This window comes from Mastigoproctus giganteus, chromosome 12 (genome assembly GCF_048544385.1).
Source record: "Mastigoproctus giganteus isolate SK-2022 chromosome 12, ASM4854438v1, whole genome shotgun sequence".
Taxonomy (NCBI): domain Eukaryota; kingdom Metazoa; phylum Arthropoda; class Arachnida; order Uropygi; family Thelyphonidae; genus Mastigoproctus; species Mastigoproctus giganteus.
In genome coordinates, this window is record NC_143586.1 from 76,923,282 (window position 1) to 76,940,304 (window position 17,023).

General features: G+C 35.6%; 1 protein-coding gene across 1 annotated transcript in view; it reads left to right on the forward strand.

Annotated features, from left to right (window-relative positions):
• LOC150077207 (uncharacterized) overlaps positions 1–15,531 on the forward strand; it is a 62,235-nt gene extending 46,704 nt beyond the window's left edge. Inside the window, exons 8-16 of the mRNA XM_090386169.1 lie at positions 561–722; positions 2,794–3,144; positions 3,337–3,504; positions 3,599–3,865; positions 3,970–4,137; positions 5,923–6,036; positions 6,632–6,720; positions 11,985–12,750; positions 15,318–15,531. Coding sequence (XP_090242295.1) covers positions 561–722; positions 2,794–3,144; positions 3,337–3,504; positions 3,599–3,865; positions 3,970–4,137; positions 5,923–6,036; positions 6,632–6,720; positions 11,985–12,750; positions 15,318–15,494 — 2,262 coding nt within the window. The 3' untranslated portion in view covers positions 15,495–15,531. The remainder of the gene's footprint in view (positions 1–560; positions 723–2,793; positions 3,145–3,336; positions 3,505–3,598; positions 3,866–3,969; positions 4,138–5,922; positions 6,037–6,631; positions 6,721–11,984; positions 12,751–15,317) is intronic.
• The last annotated feature ends 1,492 nt before the right edge of the window (positions 15,532–17,023 follow it).

Sequence of the window (17,023 nt, forward strand, 5' to 3'; positions counted from 1 at the left end):
TACATTTACACAAAGAAGACAATACTTTCTACACCAAGGTCTGTGGCAAAAAACTTGCAATTCAATTCTCAGATTCTTACTTTGTCTCACTGGCATTCCAATACACCTAAAAACATACACAGTAATATCATATAACAACAGTCATATGCAGTAATATCATTTCTCAATGTTACAAATTATGAAACTTTGCAATCTCTTAGAGATTGCAAAGATAACTTAATGAGAAACAAATTTCCATACTGGTTTCTTTCTGAACATCTTGACAGAGTTATTGTTATGGCTGTCAATAAATGGTACAATGATATTATCTCCAGTTATATCATTGCCAGGGTGTGGAATAATTCTGAAATAAAAAGCCCAATTTGACTGTAACACTGGAAAACTTCTACATGTTTTTCCTGATAATTTGGAAACATTGTCTTTCATGGAAAACGTAAAGTAATATAAAATTGTAATATATTCCCACAATTTGAAAACTGACATTTCTTTAATTCTTTACATTTTTTCGAATGCTTTATAAATCAGAATATTATTAACACATTCTTTATATTCTTCTGCAGGAACATGTCAAGGAAATGGAAACCAAACTGGGACGTATTACTGGTTGGGAACAGGAAAAGATTCGTCTTCGAGACACGATAGATGAGAAGGACAGTTTGATTGAATCTTACAAAAAGGAAGAGAGGCATCTGAAAGAAGAAAGAGAAAGACTCAAAAGAAGGGTAAGACGTCTTTTAACAGTTTATATTTCTATAAATCAGTGTCTGTTTATAGTCGAGAAAATTTCTATAGGCAATTCAAGGCCATTCACCACCTATTCCACCATTTATTTCAATTTTTTATTCACGCCACATTTCTTTCCCTTTTCGTCGCCCTCGTGAGTATCGCAGATGGTATAATCACCGTCATCTCCCCACCGGGTGGAAAAGACTTCAGTTCGAATCCTGTCAATGACGCGAGGAATTTTTATGGATCTTTTTCACAACGTGGCTGAGTTAGTTGGTCTCAGACGAAGGGAGCATGGTTTTTCGTCCAGCAAATCGACCACAGAACACACACGATTTACATACATATTATGGCCTAAGTTGCTGATGCGTATAAAACCCCTACAACAGCCAATCTTTTCATCAACAAATTTTCAGTCTAAGAAAAGCACTGCTTGCGCATGCAATCATTACCAGGAATTCTGGGGTTGATAAGAATAAGAAATGACAGGGCATCTAAACGAATGACCTTCAACCGCCTATAGAATTTCTCTCCACTGTAGATCGCCAGTTCTAACCTTTTCACAGCTGCTTCTTAGTTTCGAAAATAACAGCGTTCTGAATCTCACTGATAAACTCCTAAAATTATTTTAACTATTGCAGTTATTAAAGTTATTTTAAACTTACAGTTATTGACGCTGTTCTAAAGTGTGTAACTTATTGGAATAATGGCAATTAGTTATCTAGCAATCGTAAGTCATGCCAACGTGCAGTTAGCATTACCTACGATTGCTATTACCATGGGATAATTTTGGAATAGATGAATTTTTGACTTTTACATTTTGACCCCGAGATATCACAAGCTGATATCTTCGAGGGACAACAGCCATAAATATCTATCTGGGAAGATAACGAACATTTCAAACCTCCAGACTAATGCTGAAAAAGTCTAACGTAAGTAAAGACTATTAGTGTGGCTAGTTGGATACAACGGTCGAATATGTATCAGCAGTAGTAGTATGTAGGGTAGTCCTGATGATGAAATTAATCACAATATTTAAATGCGTGTCCCGAAATTGTATAATCATACTTTTGGAAGATGTACGTGGGAAGAGGGGAAACAGAAGACCAAGATATGGTAAGAAAGGTAACCTTCATTGTCATTTTTTATTTCAATCAGATTAACCACGAACACAATAGCTTCTTTACAAATCGTACTTCTTAATTTCATAAAAAAAGCTATTTATAAAGAGAAACTGCCCAACGTAGCAATTGATCAGGATTAAAACAATAACAATTTAAAAGATTTCACATTGACAAACGCCTTCGTGGGTAGCACAGTTGGTAGGATGGCCATCCTCCTCACGCCCGATGGAAAAAACTTGAGTTACAGTCCGATCGATGAGGTGACGAATTTTTGTGGGCCTTTTTCACAATGTGGCTGAGTTAGCCGATTTCAGGAGAAGGTAGCATGTTTTTTTCCTGTAGGAAACTCTGGGTTTTCATCCAGCAAACAGAAAATCGACCTCAGAATACACACACAATCTACAGACAATATAATGCGTTTGCATTTCTATACAATCTAACTTTACAAACATTAATTTGCTCTACATGAGAATGCTATTCATTTATTACTTATTTTATCATTCAGCTTTCTTGTTTAAAATTAGGAAATTTCAACGAACAACCCGCAAAGAAAAAATTAGGGAACAGTTAGAAATGGAAATTGGCGGATTAATTTCAAACATGATAACACATTGATGTTCATGTTAATCATTGTAAAAAGAAACTGAATTAATTATAGGAATATTTCCATTAAGATTTAAATAATTCAGTATTAATTAATGGGTTTGTTGTAAATAATTAATCCATTACATTCAAGTAAATACTCTCTGTGATAAGCTTAAATGAATAGAAAGTATCAGTTTGTTATTTGTTTATTTTGAATTTCCTAGTTTGGTGTGACTTCATAATGCGAATTTTAGACACATTATGATGGTCAATCAGATTATCCTCAAGTTACTGAAGGAAAGTAACAGAAAAGGTCTGTTAATTTTGAATTAATGTGTTGTATTTTTATTTTTATTAGCTGGAAGACACCACGAAAAGGACATCAGAAATGGAACGTGACAGGATAGCTAGAAGTCTGTCTGGCCGTGGAGAAAGCAAAGACCTTCAAGATTTACGTATCAAACTAGACCATTCAGAAAAATCTCACAAGGCAGAGTTGGCAGCCGTAAATGCCGAGTATGAAGGAAGGATGACTCTCATGTCATCCGAAATGGCCAACATGCAAAATCAAATAGCAAGGTTGGCTTCTGAAAGGGACCATTACAAACACCAAAATCCAAACGTCCAGCCGCCTTCAGTGGATCGAACAGCAGATGAGGTTCTCAGAACAGGTTCTCTGAAAAGAGAAAGGGCCAGACATAAAGAAGAGGTAAGAAAGTTCTACTCGCATTCTCAGCTGTCTTTGATAATTTCCATCTGAAATTTTATCCCAATGGCGTTCTTCGCAGGTCAAAAAATAGTCCATAGATCTTTATTTCTTCACGTTAGATCTTTCCCTTTTTAGTGGAAATATTGCGACATTAAATTGATTTGATGTAAAGTTAGAGTTTGATCATTGCAGGCGGACTCAGCAAGGAAAAAAGTTGAAGAGTTACGCAATCAATTAGAAGACATACGGGAACAACTAGATGATGCTGCACTGGAAAATAAGAACTTGAAGATACAGCACGAAACAGATCGGAACAGCTGGGACATCCAGACGTCTGAACTACGGTCTAAAATAAACCAGGTAAGATAAATTATTACAGTGAATCATTCATTTTATGAAAAAAGAGGATTTCGATTCGGTTTTATTCTTATCTCTTCCCCGTTTTGCATTTTAGTTAGAAGAACAAAAACTACTCGAAAGCGCACGTGGTTCTACTCGATCGTACACGAAGACTCGACTCGAGCTTGCATGGGAAAAGGAAAGGGCAGAAATGCAGAAGCTTCTCAATGAGTCGCAACAACTACTCAGTGACCTTAGAAACAAACTTAAAAACGCAGAGACCGAAAAAGACAAAGATAAACAGCAATCACGGAAAGCAATGAACGAAATTAAAATGTCCTCTGACCGAGAACAGCAAGACAGCAGGAGAAGAATGTCAGAGGTAAGCTTAAACCAATTTCTTACAGTAACTGTTAGTGAATTAGTTATCAGCACTTCTTAAAAGAATTTTAACAAATGAATGCAAGGTATTTTTATTTTTATCAGCTTCACAGCGATCTGATCGAAGTAAGAGAGGCGAATGCAAAAATTCGAGGTCAATTTGAGAGAATTAGGAAAGAGAGAGAAATCTTAGTGATGGAAAGAGAAGACTGGAGACATCGGGTGCAGGCTGCTCAGGAAGTTAACACGAAAGTTAACCAAATTATGGAAGATGTGAGTAGTTTATATTATTTGTAGATAACATACTTTATATCATATCTTGATAACATAGATTTCATTCGGAAATTCCTTCTGTGAAGATTTAAATAATTCTTTTAATCTTCACCGAAGGAATTCTTGGTTCAAATCTCTTTGGAGAAACCTCGATGCAAATATTTGTTTGAAGTGGCCTTTATTCAGCCAATTTCAGGTGGAAGGTTGTAGGGTACAGCTGTAAGATATCCCGATTTTTATGCCCGCATTACATGTAAATTCGCCTATGAACACAAATACTCGTATATAGACATACTCCACAATAAACTGTATGAAACAGATAACAAAACGGATAACACGATAACAAATGTAGTAATTTATTTCCAAGTAGGTGGTGTAGAAAGGAAGTCAGATATCACTGGTTGGTGTATTGTGACCAATAGTAGTTCTCGATATAACTCTGCTATTATAAGAATGGCTTAAGAATATTTATAATTATGAGATATGGGTTTAGAGTTTTATTCATGTATTAGCATTAGTTAATAACTAACTAAACCACTCTCAGATTTCTAAACTCCACGCTAAACCACTCTCAGATTTCTAAACTCCATTCAATATACGATAGTCAGGTTAATTAATGACCCATTTCATAAGAAGTCTCGCCACTCTCTATCTCATAGAGTTCAGTTTCGCTCTGCATACCTTTACTTTAGATACTTCCTTGGTCACTCTTCTCCTAAACTGGTTTGCAATTTCCGCACATTCTTCCAATGGAGTCGATACACATGCCTCAACTTGTCAGCATTCATTTATTATCCAACCCCAAAATCACACAGAACCAACTTTCCTTCTTCCTCATTTATCCCTTCAACATCTGTTTTCTGAGACAACCTTCCTTCACACGTATATCCCAAAAAACTACAACCTAGAGATTCAAGTATCATTCTCAAGTATCTTCTGACGCACAGCTTCAACGTCTCAGCCTTCAACCCATGCACGATAACATGCACTATAGGTTCTCATATCTTTTGTGTTTTAGATTTTCATTAAAAATTATTATTTGATTGATCCCTATTAAATACAAAACTCCCTCTAAATCCTTCATTGAGATTAAAATATATTCATTATATTGACCGTTTTGTAGAGCCTGTAAGTAGCAAACGAATGGAGCAGGATTCAGGACAGAAGTTTCCTAGTTGGAATATAATTATGTGAGAGAACGATGCGATAATTCTCGGAATAGTTTACAAGACAAAAACAATAAATACTTTCAGTTTGTTTTACAAAAAAAGGAAATGTTTTAGTTTATGATACCCGAACCATGCTTAAATTGCTGGCAATATACCAAAACAATAAAAAAATGGCGTATTTAAAGTAAAATAATACGTAATTATGGTTGTGTCTGCATATTCCAGGGTTAGTTCACTTAACAGCCTTGACCTAGAAGCTGACGTTCATATTACCAACAACAGTGGATTGTATGATTAACTTCCTCTACTTTGACTAATCTTTAATGGGTAAGGTCATCTTCAAAGTACTCTCCTTTGACTTTATGCATACATCACAAAATCCTTGCCATGCAAAACTACTGTAGTGCTCTGAAAGCCAAACTGACTTACTCTTTAGATATCAAAAAAATTGGCCATTACGAATTTGTTCCTCCATAAACTTCGAGCGAGAATTCCACCTTCCAAGTTCTGGAACCTTTGGGGTATCGTTTAGTTTTAGTTATTATTTAAGATCTTCAAGTTTCATATTTACACAAGTACTTTATTATTATTATTTATATATTTTTTTACTTTGTAGATAAAGAAAATGTCTACAATTATTAACCCAACGGTACCCAATGCGGAAGTCAAAGGGAAAGAATCACCTGCAGGCAGCAAAAACGAAGCAGAACTCAAAGATATTATAATCAAAGTGAGTTTCATGATTTTATAATGTCAGGAAAGAATATAAACATATATTGGGTATTCTATAAAAATTTTAATGATAAAACAATATTAAAAATAAGGATAATAAACCCTAAATTTTCCTTTCTCCTTGAAACACGATATTATTATCTAATTTAATAAATTAATAACATTTTTGTTTATTTATTTATTTCAGCTTACCTGTAATAGTTACCACGAACATTAAAATACAAGAAGGGTGAAACTGGTGAATAGGTTAACAATATTATAGTAAAAAAATTGATTACAGTAATAATAGCTTAAAATGTAATAATAATTGAAGAAGAATAAAAAGCACAGCAATAATAAGCTAGATAAATTAAAAGGATTTATTTATATGTACATTAAATGACAGTAATAATAATAATAATAATTAAGAATAGTAATTCAACTTCAGCAGCGAATATTTAATTAAAGTTATGATAACTGATTTTTAGTTTATGAATAAATGTTATTTAAGCACGTGGTGACTAATGATCATACACTAAACATGATTTCAATTACTGGCGTGTATACCCGGTTAAATAACTTGGTCTTTTGATATTTTATTTGTACATTTATAGATAACTGAGCAGTCCGATGAACTTCGAAAGATATCTGCAGCAATAAAGAAAGAGGATGAAAGAATGAAAAGGACAATATCTTTCCGCAGGTAAGTATTTCCGAAATTAGATAGTACTCATTTTAACAACATCCTTCTTTTCCTTGCCTTTTGACACACGACAAGAGAAATACTAGGACCTCCATCAAGAAAGATATATACTGAAAACATTGCGTAAAATTAGTTTTACAAAGTGAGGCATTATATTGGTCGCTGGCGGCATGGTGGATATAATCACCATCCTTCCACATCGGGTGGAAAATGCCTTAGTTCGAATTCTGTCAATGACCCGTCGGTTTTTCACAATGTGAGATCAGTTAATCGGTCTCAGGCCAAGAGTGCGTGGTTTTAACTCCTCGAAACTTGAGTTTTTCATCCAGCAAACAGACAAGTCGGCCACAAATTACACGTGACTCGCAGACACTGTACACTGACCCCTCATCGTCTTAGTTGCTCTGATGCTTAACACGCATCTCACCTAACTTAGTGCATTCTAGCGAAAGACGTTTCTATGACTCAAAAACTGAAATTCCAGAATTATAACCAAAAGTGTTCATATTATTATTAATTGATTGTTAATTTAATTTTCTTTTATATTTATCGACAATAATTACCATATCTCTAATTTGGTAATAAAATATATTTTGAAAGTACACAGTATTTAAAGAAATTGTAGAATGTGGATGATGTATAAGTGTCTTTAGAAATTCCTGAGTGCCCTTTGGTACACAGGAATTGTTCTCCTTGGATGATTTTTTTTCGACTTTACGCTTATTAAAGTGTCTCCATCAATTTTTAGAAAACTTCTAAAGCCCTCACATAATACAGTTTAATAACCGCGCATGTGTACTATCTGACCTGTTTCCTTAACCCGTTAAATCACATAAAGAATGTTGAAAAATGTATTTTTGACAGCGACCGCTTAGTAACCCTTCAGGTACAAGGACGGAATGATTTATGACAAGGTTGAAGAAGATAAAAGTTTGACAGGAGTATTTCTCTTTATCCTAAACAATTTTACTTATTCAAAAATCAGAATAGTTTACTTCACAAAAGAACCTTCTCGTGTTTCTATGTTTCGTAAGATGAAAACATCCCATTGATTCCAAATTTCCAAGTATTGGCTCTTCTGCATCACATAAATTTCTACTTCAAGGTCAGAATTTCTTATTAGAAAGAATTTAATAGCGCACGACTGTAAGTACAGTACAGTATACACTTGATGTAGATGAGTGGTCATGTAAAAGTGCTGTAGCACACGCGTTTCAGGTTTGAAATTCTTGTAAAAATAGTTTAATAAAAGATATTAAGTTATTTGAATAAGAAACATTGTCTAAAATACTAGAAACAACTGTTCCGTCTTATATTATAAAAGAACATTATTGATTATTTACGGGTTTCCCCTGATTCATCGACTATTTAGTCATACAGTACTAACAGTTAATACTGCATGCTAGTCCATGTCTTTTTTATCCATATTATATATGCGCAATCTCATTCACGAATCGATTTAATGTGGCTGAATACCTTAATGGAAACGTGAAACTTTAAAAATGCATTATTGACTTCCAAAGGCAGCATTTAGAGCATCCTTTGGAAATCGTATCTCTTTGACAAGTAATTCAAGGAAGAAAACATTATAAACACAGCATTTTAACACGTCTTAATCGAATGCGTCTAATTTTCAAGTTTTTGTTAAATTCTGTCTGAAATTGGAAAGAAAGAGAACTTTTGTTTAAACAATTTATATAAAGTCATTGTAATGAGAACAAAAAATGAAATGCAGTAATTATTAATTTAGTCTTAAATAATAACAGTCTCACTGTTATTATTTGAGACTTCTACTATCTGTCACTTTATCCCATTCGCGTGTCACATTTCAGTCAAGTTTATGATAAATATTGCAACCAATTACATATTTAGGTAACAGTTCGCAAGAGTCATTACAATGACTTAAACAGACATCGTGTTTCCCACAATGACTCATAGATGGCAGGCACAGCTCACGCTAAAACTAGAATGAATTCGCGTCTAGCACTGCCATGGTAATATAGTAATGGAGCCAGGAGGGGACGGTTTCTCCGATGAACCCTCAGCGCCTGAGTAAATCGAAAAGAATACTGTGTTTTATGATAAAATATTAAGTTGCTGTATGGTATCTATTCGTGGTGTACATGTATTAATAAAGAGTTAAAAATTCTAGAAAAATTCAAGATAAATTCGAACTTAAATTTCAATTACTGTCAGTCACATATCATCATCTTGATATCACCCCCCACCCCAACGAAAAAACAGACTCGATCCATCGTGTAATATACTCATTATTTTTGAAAATAATAAAATTATGTAAAAAAATTCGAAATTTATTTTTAGCGATTTCTCGCTCGTAAATTTAAGACCTAAAAACACGAGACTCGTTATCCTGATAATAGTGCGAAGGAAAACCTGGAAGTGAGCTCAAAAAGAGTGCAAAAACTGGTAAGAAAAAAAAATTACATATACTTGTGGGACAGTTGAATCCGATTTCATTACTTTTTCTTTCGGACTTACTTTTCCATTTTTGGGAGCAACGAAACTCCGTATATTTCGGGTAGACCAATATGTGTTGGCCCCTGATGATGTTTAGCCATGTTGCCTTATTCAACGTACGTGTGTGTGTGTGTGTGTGTGTGTGTGTGTGTGTGTGTGTGTGTGTGTGTGTGTGTGTGTGTGTGTGTGTGTGTTATGGGGTTTTAATGGCGCATTAGTTGCTGTGGCTATAATGAGCCTATTCACAGGAAAATGCTAAAAACAAAATTTAGGCATAGCCATTTGATTTTGTTTACAGAGATATTTTAGAATTTATCATATAGTCCAATTTTTTTCAGATAAGAGAAAAACTCATTGATGTTTGCATCGTCACCAATAATATGTTGAAACGTCATTGGTTCTCGTAGATTTCTCAGAGAAAACAGGACGGATGATCTGTCCTTGTGATAGTGAGGGCAGTCAATCAGAATATGTTTGACTGTTAAATTTGCTGAACAGTATGGACACTGAAGAGGATCTTCGCCTGTGAGTAGATGAGATGGAAGTGAGTCAGATATGTATATCCGTGCAAGTACCACTTCTTCTCTTCGCATTGTTTTGGTGCTACAGTGCCAACGCTTTGGATCGTGTTTCAACTGGTAGAATTTATTATTGGTTTGGGTGTGCCATAGCTCTTTCCACTGCGCGAGACATGCTGTTTGTATGATGTGACTGTAGTCACAGGCTGGAACCGGAATGGAGGTTAAATAAAAAGTTGATGGATTTTTAGCAGTTTGATCAGCAAGTTCGTTCCCCTTTATCCCCGAATGTGCTGGGATCCAGCAAAAGGACACTGATTGATGACATTCTTCAATTTGTAATAGGAGTCTTCTAATTTGATTTAACACAGGGTGACCCTTGTAGGAGGAGTTTTGCATTGCTGTAATTGAGCTGAGAGAGTCCGTGTATATAACGTATTTTAGAGATGGGTAGAGATTCAGGTTTTCTGAAGCTTGTTTTATTGCATGAAGTTCTGCAGAGAAGCTGCTATAATCGGGTGAAAGGGCAGCGGAAATAATAGTAGAGGGAAATACTGCCACTGCTCCAACAGCTGAATGCGATTTTGAGCCATCAGTATATATTGACAAAAAAACAGCGTATTTCTGAATATGGCTTGCATGGAGTTGTTTCACATTGAGTGTCGGTAGACGATTCTTTCCCCACTTGTGAAGATTAGTATCGAAAGAAAATTAATTGAGGAAGGGGAATCCAAGGTGGTTGAGAACAATTCATTTATTTTTGCCTGTTGAAAATAGGAACATTCCTTACAATTGTGTGTTAATTCAATAAAGGGTAAGCCTGCTGGTCTTATTGTACTGGGTTTATTTCTACAGAGATTTTGCAGTGGTGGATTAAAGAGGTATGGCTCAAAGGGATGCTGACAGCAACTTTGTATTTTAGCTGCGTGCTTAAGTAGTAATATTTTTTGCGGAGGTAAAGAGGGGACTCATGGGCTTCAATATATAAACTATGGATCGGAGATGTCCTAAAAGCACCAAGTGCAATTCGCAGTGCACTATGCGTACTCTTTCGGGCTAAACTGATACGTTGTCAAGCTGATGCAATAAAACTGATACGAAAAAAGTTACAGAGCGAATTTTTATTTATCATGCCATTTTATTCATCTGAAGAACATGAAAGTGTGTTCAGAAACAAAAATTAACACTTTAGCTATATTTAGGTGTTAGGAAACTAATTCCACATGTTCAATGTGTCCTCCATGTTTATCAATAATGTGGCGCAGTCGGAATATGAAGTTGCGAAGAACATGCTCCAACATTTCCTACGGTACAGAAAGAATTGAACTTCAACTGAATTCTTCAGTGCAGGAATGGTTCTCGAATTCTAAAACACTGTTTCTTGAGATAACACTAGAAATAAAAATCACAGGGGGTTTAAATAAAGTGACATTGGAGGCCACTCCAGTCCTTTGCCATGCACCTCAGGATAGCGGTTAGAAACTATTCTGTTGTCAAAAGATTCGTTCAGGAATTCCAGGACAACTGCGGTATTCCATGTTGCCAAATCTCCAAACCTTTATCTATAGAGAAAGATGGTGTTGTTGGTACGAAAAATTTGAAGCTTGCGAAACGGCAAAGGATAGGAAGAGTATGATAAATGAAAAAAATCACCCTATACTTCTTGCATCGCCCGTATACAAAACAGAACTGAAGATGGAAGACAAGTCTTCTGTTGCGCTCCTTATCTTACTGGAACAAAACGAAACCAATATATTTGGCTGCGATTCCTGAAGAACGTCGATCCTTCCTTAGAATATATTATATACGCATAATAACCCTCGCAAAGGATTTGTAAAATTATGCTACACATGTAATCCTTGTAATTTTTAAATCTATTATCTGCTTTTAATACGCACTACTCAAAAAAGAACATAAAATAGTATATGTAAATCTTCTATGTGAATTTAGCTACAAATAACTATATAAGGTTTACTTACTGCTTCAACAGTTATACCAACTGGAATTTTGTTTCTTCTCCTTTCTATTGACACAGTGATGCAATCTCGTCATGATTTCTCAAGTTTAAAGGGCACAATGTGTTCATAAGATCAATTTTTAACCACTATTATTTTGATTTCTATTCTAAAAAAATTGCATTCTGATTCAATGATTTTTGTTTTATATCGTATTTTGGTATTCATTCAATGATATTAAAAATCAGCAATATATTATTTTTCAATTTTGTTCTAATAGAACATGCCATAATATTCTTCTTTCAATTTATAGAGCAATGTCTGCCCAGGAAGTTAATAGACCAACGAAGCCAAATGATCCAGGGCAACGGTGGATGAATCCGCAGAGAGTCACCAATTATCCAATAGCACCCCCCAGTATGATCATTCGACCACCACCACGACAAAAGGCACTTAACCGAAAGAGTCTCTCCCTGGATCACACCTTAGGTGCTTCTGACCTTCAGAAGATCTGGGATTCTGGAGAAGAGAGCAATGTAACCACTCCCTCTGGCAGTCTTTTAAGCCTCCGCATGTCCAATCGCTATGGTGGTGGTGGTAGTTCAGCTTACGGGTATGAATCTGATTCTTCAGCGCCGGATTCAGAGATCCGTTATGGTCCTGTACCTAGACGCAGAATAGTCACAGATTCTGAACCTGAAGAGAGCATTTCTGGGAGTACTGAAACTGTACCGACAGTGGCAAAACCCAAAAAGAGTCTCAAAGAGAAACTTATGTCGCTGAAAAGATCGAAGAGCATAGAAGTCACCTCTACGGGAGAATCAGTCGCACACGCGGGGATGAAGTCGGCGTCTGTAGGATTGGGTGGTGCCGGCACCACCGTAAAATCGGAGAAAGAAGAAAAAGAGAAAAGTTTAAGATCTAAAATTTCCCGAGTACTTAAGAAACCGCTAGCAAGAAGTAGTATCAGCCTGGGTCCCGAACGAACAGAACGTTTAGAAACTTTAGAAGATGGAAAGCCTGTTTTACCTCCAAGAGGGTGTGTTCCCGATAGCATTCCTGCAAGGCCAACAGCTGAGGTGAGTTCATATCATTACTATTTACTCATTTATGGATAAGTATGATTAATGGAATTTAATGTCCCTTAAGTTATATTTCATCAGTCAAAACAATACGCTAGTTAAAATAAGGGAAACTACATGAAGTTAATTATAACTTTTTGGTAAGATTATGCCGGAACTTCTCATTTAGCACTATCAAAACGGATTTTGCTATAAACAAGATGAGTCAGATTTGTATATAAACACTTTGAAATGCTGCAACTCGCAAAAATTATTGAATAAGCATAAAACAAAATGGAGTCAGATACACAGAAATGGAATGCATTATAGAAGTTTCATTAGATGTTAACAATGTCTGCAACCAACAAATATTCATATGATTTAGACAGGTATTTCTTAAATGAGAGATCTGAACTTGGAAGTTCAGCTTGCTGTCTAATATCAGTCCAAGGAATTTAACGGTACTACCTATCAGTACAAGCGGGATTGAAATATTGTTTATTTGTAGTTCCGGATTGGGATGGAGCTCGTTTCATGCAAAAGTGAGTGAGAGCGCATTTCTTTTCTGATAGTCGGTAGCCATTCCGTGAAGTCCAGGATTGTATTTTGGGAATGGCAAGTTGGAGCTGCCGTTCGATGGCGTTCATACTTTGAGACTGACAGGAAATGGTAAGGTCATCTGTGTACATGTAAGTTTCAACGGTTTTTCGGATATCTCGTGTTATGCTGTTAACTCGGATTGAAAATAGTGTTGGACTAAATATAGATCCCTGCGGGACTTCTTCCTGAAGTGAGATGCAGAGAGTACGTTTTTATATTGGACCTGAAAAGAACGCAATTGCAGAAAATTTTGAATTATTTTCGGCAAATGACCCCTAAACCCCAAGTGGTAAATGTCCATAATAATCCCCTGACGCCATGTAGTGTCAAATGCCTTTTCAAAATCTAGGTTGACCATGGCTAGATGTTTTTTCATGACAAAGGCATTGAGAATATGAGATTCGACTTTGATAAGCACGCACAGCGTTGATCAATTCTTCCGAAAGCCATACTGATGATCTGGAAAGAGATTCTGTGACTCCAGAATGTAAGTAACCCTAGAATGTATGAACCATCCTCTCGAAAATTTTACCAATGCAGGTTGACTGTTGTTATTATCATGACAGGATTCTTGCCTTGAGCTTGAAAGCTCTAAGGGTGGAAAATTGTTAGAATCCATGATGACTCCTTTTGACTCTGTGGGTTTATCTTTACCACCCAGGTTACCGGCCCCGCCACGGGGAGGCAGGAGCAGTGCCACGAGGTGACCAAATGGCTGAGTTAGTAAATAAATATTTATAGAAAAAAACGCAGAAAGGTGGGTTTCCTTTCTGGGCCTCTGCCTACTTCTTATAGGTAGAGCGAAAGTGCTACTGTGATATACAAATAAAATCAAGAAAATGGTTTTGTGAAACAAAAAATAGAATCTCTTCGCTGAAATTCTCTTTGCAAAAATCGCTTTTAGAAATGCACTAGAAATCACTTGGCCACGGAACGCTTGACACCCGGGGCCCAGCATATTGCATCGTAATTACAATGAAATTCAGTAGCAGAGGGGTAATTGTCTTGCCTCTTTCGTATACGTTAACTTAACTACTTGTACCTATCATGATATCCCCTACATCTTAAACGTTATCTTGGACCTGGACTTTGTTATCTACAATGGATAAACTGGGCCACACAGAAACCCTTCACGATCTCTTCTTCTCGAACATCACTCCTGGAGACATTTCATTGGTACGCGAAATATATCAATCAATGGAACCAGCTATTTATACACACATCATTGAATGCAGCAGAAAGAGAATAGGAGACCACAATTCCATATCCACCAAATATAAAAGCGCATCAAATTCTAACACGTATCTTATTAAGAATAATGCTGCAGAAGGAACTCTGAAATGGGTTCTTAATTTAGAACAAAATAATGGTTCTGGTGGATTCTTAATTAAATTCCTCTGGGATAAATTTTTGTAGCCGTTAAAAACCGGACTAAAATAAACAATTTGTGTGAGTGAACCAGCCGTTGCTTTGAGAGATGGATTATAAAAGTTTCAGGGTTTTCATACAGAAATTGTGTTGTGTTTCTTAGAGTGCCTGCGGGTTTTAAATCCATAGGCACCACACAAAATATTAAAATTTGCTTTCTTAAAATAACAATTTCTCTTTTTTAAAAAATCTATAAAAAATATAAAGCAAGTAGAAAAATGAGAAATTCTCACGCATATATTAATCCCTAAAAATGAAGTATTTGGAAATTTTCTTTTTAAAATTACTGTTTGGTAATAATTTAAAATAATATTTTTAACGATTTATTTTGCACAATTTTAAAAATGAACTATCAATTAGAAATTACTAACATAGGTTAATTCGTACGTTGATTATTAAAACAAAATTAATTATTAATTATACCAATTTATTTCAACTGAAACTTTTCTTTTGGGCTTTTTATTGTATTGTATTGAACATTTATTATACAAAATATAAATCTTTAATTCATCATTACTTTATTTCTCTCTCTTTTTTATTTTTTACTGGCCAATTAGAAGCCTGGGCTGTCCTCCAAAGGTGACCGGGGCAGTCGACGATCCCTGCTTGGCCGTCTTACACCCGAAAAGTGGGGACGATCCAAGTCGACAGATGTCGAACCTACCCAGCCACCCTCATCAACACAACGGAGACCTCTGACGAAACAGTCCTCGCTTTCTGAGACGCGTGTCTGACCTTTATGTATACAATAAACTATAATTATGTCTGTTACCGAGTTGCCACGCGCGGTCTTGTAGTAAAAGCGTCCTCTGGTGTGAAAAAAAAAGTGTTCGTATTTATTGACTCCCACACATTAATAAGTGAAATATTCCAGGATTAAAATTAATTACCAATATATAGAACTTAAGCGTACATGTTATAACGTTCCTTGCTTTAATGATTCAGTGTAAGAAACGTACCTCACAGTTCAGCAAAGATTTGCCATAGAAAGTTCCATTTGACATTCTCTGATTTTAAGCAAAAAAAAAAAAAAAAAAAACATAGCCAGCACAGAAATCTTTTTTTTGAATTAAACTAAAATTGAATTATTAATATAACATTGACAACCGAGTCGCATCATTTTAAGTGAATATTTGCCACCTGTTCACACGTTAAAACAGTAATGCCATGGATTATAATTAACTTTGGAAATGCTGTATAGAAGAGGATGGGAGGGAAAGCTATCCCATTGGCACCGAATGTTTTTCCATCATATTAAAAAAGGAAGAAATTTTCGTTTTGCGAAACAAAAAAGTAGCTTTCAATTTCCCAGCTGATGCAAGCAAAAAAAATTCTGTTCATACTTCAAGACAACTATACAGAATCGGAGGACTTTACAAGATAGAAAATACAAGAACATTACCGTATTTAGCATCCACGTGAGTGGAAGAACCACGGTCAACTCAAGCGGGTGTGTCAGCTAACCCTGGTCACACATCTGTCAGATCTTACTCCCTAGGAAGGACCGTACCATGCACATCTAGGACCATTAATATCATCATTGGCATCCCCTTTATTGTAGATAAGGGCACTGATGGATTGTGAATTACCAGACCTCGCACTAATAGCTTTTGGTTTCAATTAATCGTATTTCTGTAATATTATTCAACCGACTTTGTTTTTCTCTCTTATATCTTTGTTCGTCACCTAGAAAGTTGAATGGTATCGTAAGGGAACTAGTTAGGAATCTACTTAAAGAAACGTATGCATTTTTTCCCTTCCCATTGCAAACTGTTAATTATGATAAATGTTCTATTGCACTCACCTTGACGATATTCACACACTAATTTTAAGTGGTTATAATATTTACACAATTTTAAGCACGCAGTAGCAGAATCTACAACTGATCCTGGGTACCTAGTTCTGGATCGCCCATTAAAACACATTTTTTTTCTCGTAAGGAGATAGGAAGTAGAGGCCTCACCAATAAAATATTTTGGACTGCCAAATGGCAATATCAAATGACAATTGCTTGTATTACAATCTTGTTTATTAAAATAGAACATTCAGAATTGCACGTTATTGTTTCATTGGTCATCCCGATTACAATAACCTTTTAGAACACTATTGTTTTCCTCTGGTTTTGCATTGCAAATCAATAAAGCGCTTTGATGTTGCATTTCTTTTTTAAGTTTTAACATGTGTACTGGAACTAGCGTTTACCCTGCAGACAGTAGCATCGGATCCAAGTATAGCCACGATAGGTCATCTTTTAAACAATCAC